General features: G+C 36.6%; 1 protein-coding gene across 2 annotated transcripts in view; it reads right to left on the bottom strand.

Annotated features, from left to right (window-relative positions):
* The window catches only part of LOC150096050 (protein lin-28 homolog), a 283,502-nt gene that overhangs the window by 241,775 nt on the left and 28,259 nt on the right, over positions 1-13,468 (bottom strand). The window contains exon 1 of one of the 2 annotated variants that reach the window (XM_090409221.1): positions 10,516-10,629. The exons of the other annotated variant lie outside the window; for it this stretch is intronic. Coding sequence (XP_090265347.1) covers positions 10,516-10,537 — 22 coding nt within the window. The 5' untranslated portion in view covers positions 10,538-10,629. Of the gene's footprint in view, positions 1-10,515; positions 10,630-13,468 lie in introns of those variants that run through there. 2 annotated transcript variants of the gene reach the window in all.

The raw sequence follows: 13,468 nt of genomic DNA, 5'->3' as shown, positions 1-13,468 counted from the left end.
TTATAGTTTCTCTAACAGTGAAACATTATTGTTCTAAATACCTGTTGCATCCATTGTATTATATTTTCATTTATGCTACGCCTTCAGTGTTAATCAATTCCAATTCTAATTGTAATGTTTGAATATACTACAAGATTTAGTATATGAGTAGTGGGTAGAATGTGCTGTCATCAGCCCAACTATTGCTAGAACTTGAGATAAGAGAAAGAAGATAATTTATCGATAGAAGAAACGTGGGTAAAAGATAAAACCCTGTTATTTCTGTTTGAGACCAGCTAATTCACCTTCTGCTGAAAAAAAAAAAAAAAAAAAAAAGGTTTTGAAGTTTCCTCTCGTCATAGACAAATTCGAATCGAGGTCATCCTAACCTAAGACTATTGCGTTTGTTCTCGCGAGTGCGCTACGGACACAGTGAATAGTGAGAAAGAGAGACAACTAGTCATCCGATTAGAAAGAGTGAGAGTAGGCCTTCGTGCCTTACCCCTATGAAATGTTCCAGCACCTTCAACATATTGATTATCACTGATTAACTGACTGACCTTCATCCTCTGAAAAGTCAACTATTAATAACCTTCACTATTATTTTAGAAAATATTAAGTAGAGGACAATGGGTTGATAATCGAATGGGATTTTTACCTCCATTTTATTTACTTTCTGGAATTGGTTGAACAGAAGCTTGCTTCCAAACTGTGAGTTAGATGCCATCTGTGAATGAAAGAATGGAGAGACGATTAAGGATCCCTGTTATTTTCAGAGCAAAACTTTTTAGTTCAGTTTGGAGAGAAACGCTCAACCAAGTTGTTCAAGATTCTGCCAATGTATTTCTTGTTAAAGCAGCTGCTTCTGTTACTCTAGAAGGCTAGCTTAAATCATCTCACGAGGAAATTGAGGATATGAATAATGCCAGGAAATCAGTTTGGTCTTTAGGTAATGATTCATTGGTACCCTCTGGATGTGAAAGGGGATTTAAATTATAATATCATTTTTTCATTTGGTATCGTAATTAAAAAAAATCTACGAGACAATTATATTATGTTTATTAATTGGCCAACCTGGCATATTCAGACTGATTGAGCGACTCTGCCTGGTGGATAGCTTCTTTACTGTCTAACCAGCAAGCTGTAGGTTCGAATTCTATAAGGGCATTGATAATATCCTCAGGTACAAATGATTTTCACTATCCAGTATTATACTACCATCTTACGTATCCTAATTCACTTGAAAAGTTCCATGCTAAGTATCTAGAACAGAGCCCAGGATTATGTAATCCTTAGCACTGTACTAATGTAGAACTTTTCGTAGGTGAAATTGAATATTCTTGATTAACACCCTAAATAAGCTGTATATGACAGGTTAACTTGGCGTCTACTGGAAGTCTTATTCATGAAAAATAGGCTACTGATAATAACATAAGGGAAGGGATCACTCATAATTCGATACGTTACTGGGATTGTGCAAAATCAGCAACCTGTTTTAAAGTTGAAATGTTTAAGCGTACTCTGTTTCTTTCTTCCTTTATCAGTAAGAAAGGACATGCTGTTTTAAGTCTACTATCTTTAAATTTGTAATAAGTGAATCTTAAAGATTTGGCAGTGATAAATTATGATATCACTTAGTGACTTTATTTATGGTATTTGTTGCAGAGGAATCCTTCTCTAATAATATGCAGGATTTTACTTTTATCTGTGATTATGAGTACTCGTTTGCTTTCTTACTATAACTGTAGGAAGGTTTCATCCCATTCTTTAATGGAACAGGAGCGATATCTCGACAACATATTTTCCTGCATCAACGACACTCTACATCAACCTTTCATGTACACATTTCTATCTTGCCCATAACTTCTCAGTTTGTGTGCGCGTGTGTGTGTGTGTGTGTGTCCCTAATTGATCGCCAACTGAACTCACCTGTTGTCCCCCTACCAATCAATCTCTTCGCGATGACCAAGTCCCAGGTGGACCTCTGCGTTTATTAATTGAGTGAGTCTCTACTCGGTGAAGGAGGCCCCGCGGCTGATGGGAAACCGGCCGCCTTTAATCTTAGCCTGACTCTCAGGAGAGTTTTGCTGTATCTGTATCTGACTTTCTTGTAATCTTCTGGCCAAGCTCTTCGAGGGGAGGGTTGTCGGCAAAGTTTGTCTCTCAATCAGTCCTGGATGTGTATGTGTGCGCGCGCAATGGCAACCTCCACTGGCATTCATTCTAAAAACCTCTTGGCTTAGATGGAAGATAAGTAAGAACAAACATATTACGCTTTCTTGAAGAATAATTACAGATCGGAATGACGTCTGGAGAACCTAATGTTATTACGTATCCTCTCATATTGTGTCTTAAAGAATTTTGTGTGTGTGTGTGTGTGTGTGCCTGTGCGCGCGCAAAGTTTGCTAATAAATGTCATAGCTGAAATATCTATAACTGTATTAGCAAAAGTTACATAAAACAAGGAATCGCTGGCTTTTTTACCTTGCAAAATAAGTGAAGTTAACTTGGAATGTACGCTTTTTTACTTATCAGCTTCTCTTCATTGTATAATTAACTATTTTAATGCTTGCAAATATTATATGTGTTCATGTTATTAATGCAAATACTGTTAATCACAGGAGAAGAAGATGCAGACTATAAATCATACGTTTTTCTGTTTTCAGATTATATAATTTTACTTTATCTGCTTGAACATCACATCTATTGAATGTTCATATTTTATAGTTCTCAAGATATTACCGGTTATATTTCTTACATCATTATTATTAGTCTGAGTTAGGTAATACTAGATAAGAATATATATCCATTGGTCCGTCGGTTACAATGAAAAGACTTAAGTTCCAATCCCATCTTGGATGTTCACAGGACTCTTCAAATTAAGATGAGTTAAAGAGTCACATTCTTGGATATAAAAGTTTTCCTACCAGAAACTCGGGATTTTCATTTCTCAAACGTGCAAGCTAGTCAAAAGAATACAAGTTTACAGGCAAAATATATTCCAACGGGAATAAGAGTCTACTAAATGGTTTCGGAAGACAAGGATCCGTGCTGCTTATATGTCTTAAAAGCCTGGAAAACCGATGAAGATTTGTTGAACAATGATAAAAATTGATTAATTCTTAGAAGCACCCTACTGATGTGATTGAACAAAGAATGGGAACCTTCAAAGAATGGGATTCGGAATTCAGTCTTCATCAAACTAAGCCCCCCACACACACTCCACCATCAGTCAATATGCTTTGTAATTGTTTGTGCTACTGTTGGCAACGTTTATAATAATCCCTCTTCCAAAAGTGTTTTGTCGAATTTCTTTTAATAGTAATTCATGTCATCAAATCCGTGGCCATTTGAGATTCGACAACAAAATGTTGCAAAGAATGAAATTCAGCAAATAAGGAGATTGTTGCCACATTGCTGTTCAAGTAGACATACACGGCACGAATTTTGTTTTAATCTCATAATTTTTCCCCATTTTCATCAATTCTCAATATTACATACATACATAGCTCATGGAAAAAACATGATGTTAAAAAAAGGGAATCATGATGTCATTATATATTAACAGGATTGAAGAATTTAAAATACTGTAAGTTAAAAACTTTGAAGGAAAACATAGATCTAATCCAAGGAGTTGGAAAATTAAAATAAGAGTTAAAAGTAAAAGTCTTAATATGTTAAAATAAGGGGGAGAAAACATATATATCATTATAAATTCAGATCTAAGTTCGTAATCCAGGTCACAGCTTCAGGAGCCGCTTGTAAAAAGTCATTCCAGTCATTCTGATAAGCACCGAAGGTGAATTCTTTTACAATATGTTGCATAGTCTGACCATAGTCACATTCTCAATTCTCAATATTAATACCTTTCTAGAGTGCCAATCGCTTTTGATTGAAGTTTTCTCTCTTTAGATGAAGGAAATATAAAATGATCGAACACTACTTAATACGAACACATTACTCTGAGATTTCCGAGAGCATAAAAATCGCCTCGAAACAAAATATATTTACTTTAGCCTATTGGCTCGCCACAGTTGATGCCATATAATGACATGCTGTGTAAGGCTTAATGTGCCGAAACCTGCATAGATAGGTCCTGCCCTGCACTCTCATAATAATAAATGAACTTCGAAATATAAATTTAATGCGGATAACTTTTGAAGGTAACCTTTTTTTAAGAGTTACCTTAGGCCACCCACGGTATTAATGTTCGACAAACCACCAATTCATATTATGGAATTGCTGAAAAAAATAAAAATAAATCCATGTGCGAAAAGTGCAACTTTCGCACACGAACACTATAGACTAAGATACGAACGAAAAGAAAAACTAAAGCTTACAAAATTCGATATAAAATAAGATTGTTTCAAAGAATAAACATGAAAAAGGTTAGAGGGAGAAAATTATTCATGGCGTTGAACGCTAAACTGTGAACGGGTTTACTATTTTATCATATTTGTTTGCTAATTTCAGAACAAAGACACAATGTCCGAAATATCTGAAGAAAAGCCACGCTGCAGCAACTCAGTGACAGGTTGCTAAACAATTCGATGCGACCGAAGCGGAGTGAATCAGCGAGAGAGATTCATCGATTAATATATGTTATTTTCTGAGCATTCAGAAAAGAACATACATAAAATTCAGGATATATAAAGAACATTATCCTAAATTGCATGAACGTTCTTTGGTAGGATGAATTTAAAAACAAAATAATTTGTTCATGCTAAAAACAATGACTGGATCAAAAGAGAAAATCGGCCATGTTAAGAATTTCTCTTTTGATCCAGTTATATTTGTTAGAAACAAAAATAATATTATACCACAAATATAACTAGGAAAGTTACATTTGTAACATGTTTGTGCTGAGAAAAGGTTGGAGACGTTTCCAAGAAGAGAGATGTCTTGTTGTCAAGAAATCTGAGCATTAGTTATTATATTTTTAAATATGTTTATTTACTCTCTCTCTCTCTCTCTCTCTCTCTCCATATAATGCACCATTTACTGTTGATCCAGGAACCAATGTCCAGCTTGACTAATAATAGAAGTGGTCAACATACTCCCACCCCTCTCCTATCTACCATCTTTACCCTTCCCTTAACTTCATGGTTCGACTGCCCTTTCACTTCACCCCAGTAACCATCTGTTAGTTCAGTATACATCGACCAAGGTCAGTTGCAAATCCCTCCTTTTCATTCACTGTACTGCAGATTTATAGGAATGAATTTTGCTCTCGCTATCACAATTTCGTGCATGATGTCCATCTTACTATTCTAAGGATAAGAAATTAATGTGTTCGAATTAATAAAGAGCTAAACTTTTTAAACAGATAGGCCTAATATTAATTTAACTTTCGGTATTATGTATAGTTTACAAGCTACAAATAATATGTAGTTGGCAACTTCGTATCTCACTGGCAAGGACGTCACGATTTGCCTTCGGGTTTAACACACCTGATTTCTGATTCTATAGGACTCGAACAACCTTTCTTGTAGGTGAAGGCGAGTTAGACAGTCTCACACGGAGGTTAAGAGTTTCATTCTCATAAACTCGGATTTTTAATCGCGCAGATCAAACAAACTGTGACCGCCTCTGTATTTATTCCAACCAGACCCAAACCAAGCAATGCTTGTTGGTAAGCGGCATGTTGTTAATGAAATCCAGGAAGAATTAAAAACTATAATAAGAAAAATACTTAAGCATGCTCGCTACGATAAGAAAAAAATACCTACATGGCAATACAAGAATAATTATAAATCTATTTCAGTATTAATTTTAATATTACGTATATGATTACAAGACAGAAAAGTTTCTCATGAGTTTGCGTTATAATTAAAACAATTAGGAAGCTTTACAGATTAGTGTAATTGACAATATTCAGTATATTTTTAGCATGAAAATAAATACGTGAATTATTTTACTCTTTTTATGTACTGTTTTCATTCAGTTTCATTTTTTATTACAAAACGAAAAAACATTGTAATATCTGAAGTGCAACCGTACGTTACTTTGTTGTATGGTTCATGTTTTGAACAAAAAAAAAAAGAAACTGGGGGGGGGGTCTTATTGACGAAACGAGGGAGGGAGGGATTCATACCCCGACACTTACTGCGTGCAGCTGTAACAGGACTTTGTGTCCTTCCCACTAGAAGAAAGAGTAGCTGACCAACATCGTTCTCGGTTCAAGGGCAGTTCGAGGTCAGATACAACGACCTACATTTTGTTTATCACCATTTCTCGGGAACGCCACCCCACCTGCCTCCAGCCTTGTGTAAGTATTTCTAAGACGTACTACCCTCATACACGCGCTTTAACCTACCGTCCTGACATCGGTCGACCGATACGACTCCCCCATTCTCCTTTCTCTCGAAGGCCAGGTTTTTTTTTTATTATTATTTTTATTTTTAAGTGCTACAAGACGAGAATGATACGTAGGATAGCGGACGTTAGTATTCCTAGCGGACCCCTGACGTAACGGATGCTAAAGTACAAAAAAAAAAAAAAAAAAAAAAAAAAAAACACGAAGGGCTGATCTGATTTAAATATACTCGTAATTTAAACTATTTCTTTATATCTCGGACACATAAATGCCTTGTGATAATGTCATTCAGAACTCATGACTGTATTTGAAAACCTATTGGAATTTTTTTTTTTCATGGTGATAATACCAGTATGATCAGATCAGACACAAAATAAGCTATCAGTTGAAGTGCAGTTAGTTCAGTGTCTGTTAGATCGATCACCATTGAGCTAATTGCAATTAGCTTCAGTGAACGAGGGTAAAGAGATTGTAATATTTCCTGTTTTTCTATAAATTTAATTAACTGAAGATTTCTACTGAAATTGTACGAAAATAGTTTACGTTCGTAAAATGAATTCAATTCTAAAAATTAAGCTTCGTGAAATGATTGTTATTGCCATTGTGAAGATGGGAGAAATACACTCGCATTTAGACGTAAAATGTTTACAAATAAATATAAAAAAAGGATGGGATATCACAAAATACATTTCTCCCCTTCTACAGTCTTGTATATAGCTGTAATCTATTGAAGAGATTTAGAATATTTCAGAAGTTTTGCTTTATTTGTTAATAGGGGTATAATCCGAACATTTCTGTTCAATTCAATGTCGAGCAAACTGTTAGTTCTTGGCCTGAATGTTGTAAAGTATAACACTGATTTTGTATTGACATTTACAGTATTTAAAACGCACTTAGCTGAAGCAAAGATCCGAGTTTGTGTTTCAATATGTAGACCGAAATTATCTTATTGAACATTACAACTTCCAAAATCCGTGTCTATCTAAATGCTCTCCAAACGAAACAACAACAACAAAATCCTAAAATATCCTATAACTTTAGCTAGTAGTAGACGGATCTGTTGATATTTGAGCAACGTCAACAGCGTATGTCTTATGTTGCGTCTAAAAGATCATTCCATTTGTTTAATAGGATAGGTAAACATAGAATGAAAAATCATAGCCAGTCTTAGGATAAAACCGTTGCCTAAGCCCAGAGACTTAAAAGGGTTCGCGCGACGGTTGATCAACTATAGCACCACCGGAAAGAATTCACTATGGTCTTATAAATTCTAAAGTTCTGCCTGTAGGTCAAAAAGGATTTGATTTTCCAATTTTTCACTGATGACATAGCTGACTTTTGTGATTTTCTACTAAACTTTACTAAACAGGCAAAGTGATATTTTAAAACATTTCTTTTTTCAACTTTTTTTCCTTTTTCTTTTATTTAACTCCTATTTTTTGTCTTCCAAGAGAATAAATTTATTCAACACATGAAATAGGCACTCTAGTTTTGATTATTTGCCAATGAATTAGGTTATAATTTAAAGTCGCCATTTCAACCGGAAGTGTTGCAACTACAACTCCGATAAGTGCCTGTAAGTGTTCAGTAATCTCTGTTTCTTAAATAGTGCTTTTTCGCTTTTATAACTATTATATTTTATCAATTACTCATCGCCTGAAATATAATGAGATTTACAAGAAACAGTCCTACTTAAGGAACAAACATAGATGAAGCTAATGTCATTTTACGAGCTTTGTCCTTAATTACTACTTCTTTTATTTGCAGCTGTCTTGTTCCTCTCGGGATGGTTCTTCAATCAATTTTTACTCCTCATTTCATGCGCACGAATCCACAATAGAAAAAAAAATAGCCTCCGGGTTTACTAAAATTGCGTGAGCTACAAATGCACGTGGGATTTCCCCCCTAAAAAAACTAAATGCTAGAGCCGACTGACATGAAACTCTCCGCTACCTGGAAGTGATTGGAAGCAATTACGGAAAGGGGGGGAATTTATATTAACGACCAGGTAAACGAGGTGTGTCCGTAGATAGAATCACGAGAAAACACATGACCCTCTACGAACTTATCTATTTCACTCACGACACAACACTTTGATTTCCCTTACTGCCAGCTTTCTTATTTGCTCTACAAGTTGATTTGCAGTTTTTTTCCTTCTTTCTTTCTTTCTGTCTTTTTTATTATTATTATTATTTTTATTCTACTATATTTTTTTTTCTTATTTCAACCCCTTCCAACATTTCCTTCCCCTTTATATATGCAAACATTTATAATTCTTATTGTTTCACATTCTTTGGGTATCTCTATTTTCACTCTCCACTAAAAAAATTTGAAAAATACAAAATTTTGATTTTCAAAAAATGGAAAGCAGTTATTTTATATAAATTGAAAATTCCTTGTTGAGTCAGTGGAGTAGAAGATAATATTATTTGTGTAACCACTAAAATGTTTATAGGCTTAGTCCTTCTCATGACATGGATATATACTCATGAGCCGTTATGGTTATCTAGCCTGTTTCAGGCATATCAGATTGCAAGGTTGGCCGGAAATAGGCAGATTATGCCGGTATCATCATATGGGGATTATTCTAATGGACATCACTGAGTCCTATCATCCTCAATGAACACACCTTGATGCCTAGGTCTTACCTGGGAATTGTTTTCGACCAGATTTTGTCCTCCGTGGTGACAATGTTGCTTGATGCATCTTCCAGTCCCAAGGTTCGCATTGTGCAATCGTGATTCAAAGAGCAGCGTGTCGAAGCATTCCGCGTGCTCTCCTGGCCGCCTAATTCTCCTCATGTGAATCTCATCGAACTTTTATGGGAGGGATCATCATATGGAATGTAGCATCCGACAGTCGATGGTGCCTGGCTCGGTCGCTGACCTCCTGGACGTTATTTTGTCTAGTTGGTCCAGAATAGCTGGTTCCCAGCTATTCCGAAGTCTTGAAGAGTCAATGCCAAAACGGGTGCAAGCGGTTATATCGGCCAAAGGAGGCTTAACACGCTACTCGGCAGGTGGTCATAAAGATTTACCTCAGTAGTGTATATATCGATGTCGTGAGGATATGTATATATAGCCAGATGATTAACAAGATGATTTTCATCATCCGGTACGATATCACTGTCTTTTGGAGACCTGAAGTGACACAAGGTGCGAGTATGTTTATGTGAACAACATCCAAGTTTATCTTTTTTGTAGAATTAATAATAAAGAATAGGTTTGCGTAACATTGTATCGTAAGGAAATGAACAAAGCCAATGGCTTTGATTGTTCTATTTATTTATTTATTTTTGCGAAACAAGAAAAAAGCAGCGATTAACAAATATTTATTTTAGGTATAAGCCATGACCACTTAAAAATTGTGGACGACTTAAAAGATCAATCCAGAAAAAAAAAAAAAAAATTAAAGGATGAAACCTTTCCTTAGCGGAACTACTGCAAACAATGTTCGTATAAAATACTGAGGAATAAATACATCTGTAGCAAAATAGGATTGAATTTTATGGGAACCATAAAATGACGATATTCTTCTATTTGTAACAAGCAGAGACTTAAGGATAACAAAGCTTTATTAATAGGCATGACATTACGCATCAGTTTAGCTAACAATAGACGAATAATTGAGCTGTTCTTTTTATATTTGTTTAGAGTAGTTGGAATTATTTTACAGAACTACTGCATTTTTTAAGTTAAAAAAAATTTAAAAAGAAGTCTGTTAATATTCTGTTTCAGTTATGTTTCAATTTTCGATGTTTCCTTTAATAAATTATTTTGTTTTATATATACACAAAACGAAACAGTACTGTGTAGTATATGGACAATAGCCTACTAATAATCAATATTTATGCATGGAATAATGTAAAAAAAAAATGAACGGATCTGATCATGAAACTTGGCATAAAGATCATATGGAAGAGAAGTTGGTAATTCATTTAGGAAGGGACCGAGTAATTGTTAAATAATCTACCGGAATATTACACCGGAAGTAAAGTGACCACCGCGCTACCATTGGCAGCCATACATGAATATGGAGGTCGCTTCAAGCTCTCATCCTCATCTCAGCGAAGGAGAGATGCAACCTCCTCGGTGCCGAACGGCTTCAGCGGCTATCGACGTCGACAACTCTAACCAGTGGTCATTAGATGGGTCGGAATGGTCAGACGTCAGGTCATCAACGCGGTAATGGTCAGTCTGGGAATTAAGGGTTGTACTTACCGTTCGGTGTTGTCTCCGTCATACCCAGTCGCTCGCTCGGAGTTCCTTCTCTCACACTTTACCCCTAAGGTGAGTTAAACGTTAGCGGAATGAAGCATCTACCTTCGTTGGCTGAGTTCAACCGTCGAACCTGGCTTGTTGCCGTCAGGCCTCGACAATTAACCTGACACCCCCTTCGATCCTTGTGTGCACGGCAGTTCAGTTGAACGGCACTTTACTACCAGTACAAGGTAGGCATTTAAAATCCTCCAGAGATTTTTTTCTCTCTCTTAATCTTTAACAATCTCGAAGATGCACACGCAGAGGGCCTGTCGGGGACACCATCAAGAGGGGGGAAGAAAAATAAAAGCACACAAAAAAAATCCCGACGTTTTCCAACGTGGATAGACAGACCTGGTCGGAAGCACTAGCCACTATGACGCAGATTGATTCCCCCCGTCGTTGCACGCCAACAGATTTACTGCCGACGTATCTCATTGGTCCAAGTCGTGTTCCAGGTTCCGAGCCATTGGGTAGGATGCAAGATGGATTTCCGCTCCGAGTGGCTGCGGGCGTGCATACGGGCAAACATTGGCTAGATGCCTGCTTAAGGGCACCACCCTCGCTGCAAGTCAGCCGTGCACTGCGAAATTTGAACTGACATACCTGTTGACCTGAAATGTCATCGAAATTTGTCATCCCCCTCCCCTCAACCGGGGAGGTATTGTTTCCAAATTTAGTGAACCACTGAGACTTACGCTACTGTGCACTATGAGTATCCACTTACTGAAAGCTTTGGCTCAGCGAATATGCTATTGCAGAGTAGGGGGGGGGGGGGAGAAACAGGCACAAGACTAATAAACATTCTGCTGATGGAATGACAAGGATGTGTGTCTATGTTTACTTGTGTCACTGCCAAGTAACGCTCGGCAAGGCGTAAGTCGATGGTCACATGAATAGCTGCACAGTGACACCTATCAACACTAAACACACCGTACTGAACACACGAGAGAAAGATCTTAGTACGTAATGCACGTAGCAACTTTGAAAGAATCGAAATATTCAAAAATCAGAGCTTTCTCTACTCTTTCTTTCAATGCAATGATAGTTTACAACACAGTATCCAAACTGCACAATGCAATCACCTAACATAACCGACAATCATTTCTAAAAGAATAATAATAAAATACAATGAATTAAAATTATAAATAAAAATATAAACGTGAAAATCAATCACCCTTACAACAAAGAATAGTTTGTAAATAAATACGTACTTATACACAATAAATACGTACTTATATATATATATATATATATAATGAATGGTGCATCTTCAATATATATATATATATATATATATATATATATATATATATATATATATATATGTTAAAGATACCAAATATGTCCTTTGTTTCTTAATGACAGGTGTGATGTAATGCTTCCGTGAAATGAAATATACTGGTAAATGAAATAAACAATATTAGTAGGGTCTACTAGGTGCCAAAGTAATCGATATGGATGGTGCATCTTCAATAAGCCAGGCATCGGAGCTTAGTGGCAAGATGAGTGCTATCATTTTGAAACATACTTCGTAGGAGTCTAGCTTATCCCACCAATATTCTTTTAAAATTCGAAAAAGAACGATGCTAAACGATTTTGACATATCTCCCTAATAACGCCTCACCAGCTATAAGTGTAGATAAACGCACTAATCTATAGTGTGTGTGTGTGTGTGTGTGTGTGTGTGTCAATTCTGTTATTTGGACTAGAGAAGTAACCTATTTCGAGCATTTACTATCGACCAGTCTCAAGACCGCGCGGTTAGCCTAGTGGCTTTGCGCTTCGCAACCATATGCTTGGGGAAGGAGTGTCCCAGGTTCGATTCCCGTTGTAGACGTGAGGAATTTGAGGGTCTTCCTCAGGCATAGCCAAGTTAGCCGGTCTTGGGCGCGCTCAGTAGGGTTTTTTCCGCCAGTTTATCTGGCGTTTTTCATCCTGCAAACAGGCAAACCGGCCCGTGAACATACGCCTCTACAGTCAAAAATATATCCCCCCAGCGGCAGACCGGCGACGGGTCGGTTGGGAGTAGTACTAACAAGAAGTCGCATCTAAAGTAACACGCGGACCCTGCATGGGAAGCGGGAATAACGCGAAGAAGAAGAAGAAGGCTATCGACCAGTCTACCTCTTCCGTTGTGCAAGATGAGAAGCTCTAGTTTTTGAAGAGAGGAAAAAATCCTCCACCTACATATGAGACTGGTTAATTCACCTCCACTTGAAAATACCTCATAAAGGTTGTTCGCATCCTAGACAGGGTTCGAACCTAGGTCTTTAGAACCAATGGGCATCTTCAACTAAACAAAAGAAGCTCTTATTCAAATGCGAACGGCAAACCTTAATATCATGTGCACCAGTCGATTAGCCAGTCAAGCATTTCATTTAGTTGATTTTACAGGCGTGATCGGGATCCGGTTGGGATTAGTGTCGGGATCCTGTTCTGAAATAAGACGAAAGCTAACAGATATTATTTTAGGTATGGGCCACATCCACTTAATAAATAAATAAAAACTTTGTCAAGACCTTATAGTCGTAATATATTGATGAAATTAGTGAGAAAGGGGTGCTGCACATCATTATCGTTTTTTTTTTTTATTTGAACTGAAATGCACATTCCAGAGGCTGATAGATTCGAATTCCAGACAATTCTTTAGAATCGTTCTTCAACTTTGTCGAAGTACTATAATTCTACTTTTTTTTCACATGAATTTGATGTTGGATGGAGTGGGAGAATGATCTGATCTTAGCTTTTTATTCATATTTAGTTTCTAGATATTTCATCCATTTCTAAATGTCTCTTTAATCCCATCCTATATCACAAAGTAGAGTATATAGGGGAAGTTTATATGAATTTAAGTTGAAATAGTTTTCTCTATACAGTCAATAAGGTATTCAACAGTGGAGTGAGGATGTCG

Source organism: Typopeltis vanoorti, chromosome 19 (assembly GCF_054136105.1).
Source record: "Typopeltis vanoorti isolate ZY-2024b chromosome 19, IOZ_Tvanoo_1.0, whole genome shotgun sequence".
Classification (NCBI taxonomy): Eukaryota; Metazoa; Arthropoda; class Arachnida; order Uropygi; family Thelyphonidae; genus Typopeltis; species Typopeltis vanoorti.
This window is presented reverse-complemented; position numbering and strand designations above follow the sequence as displayed.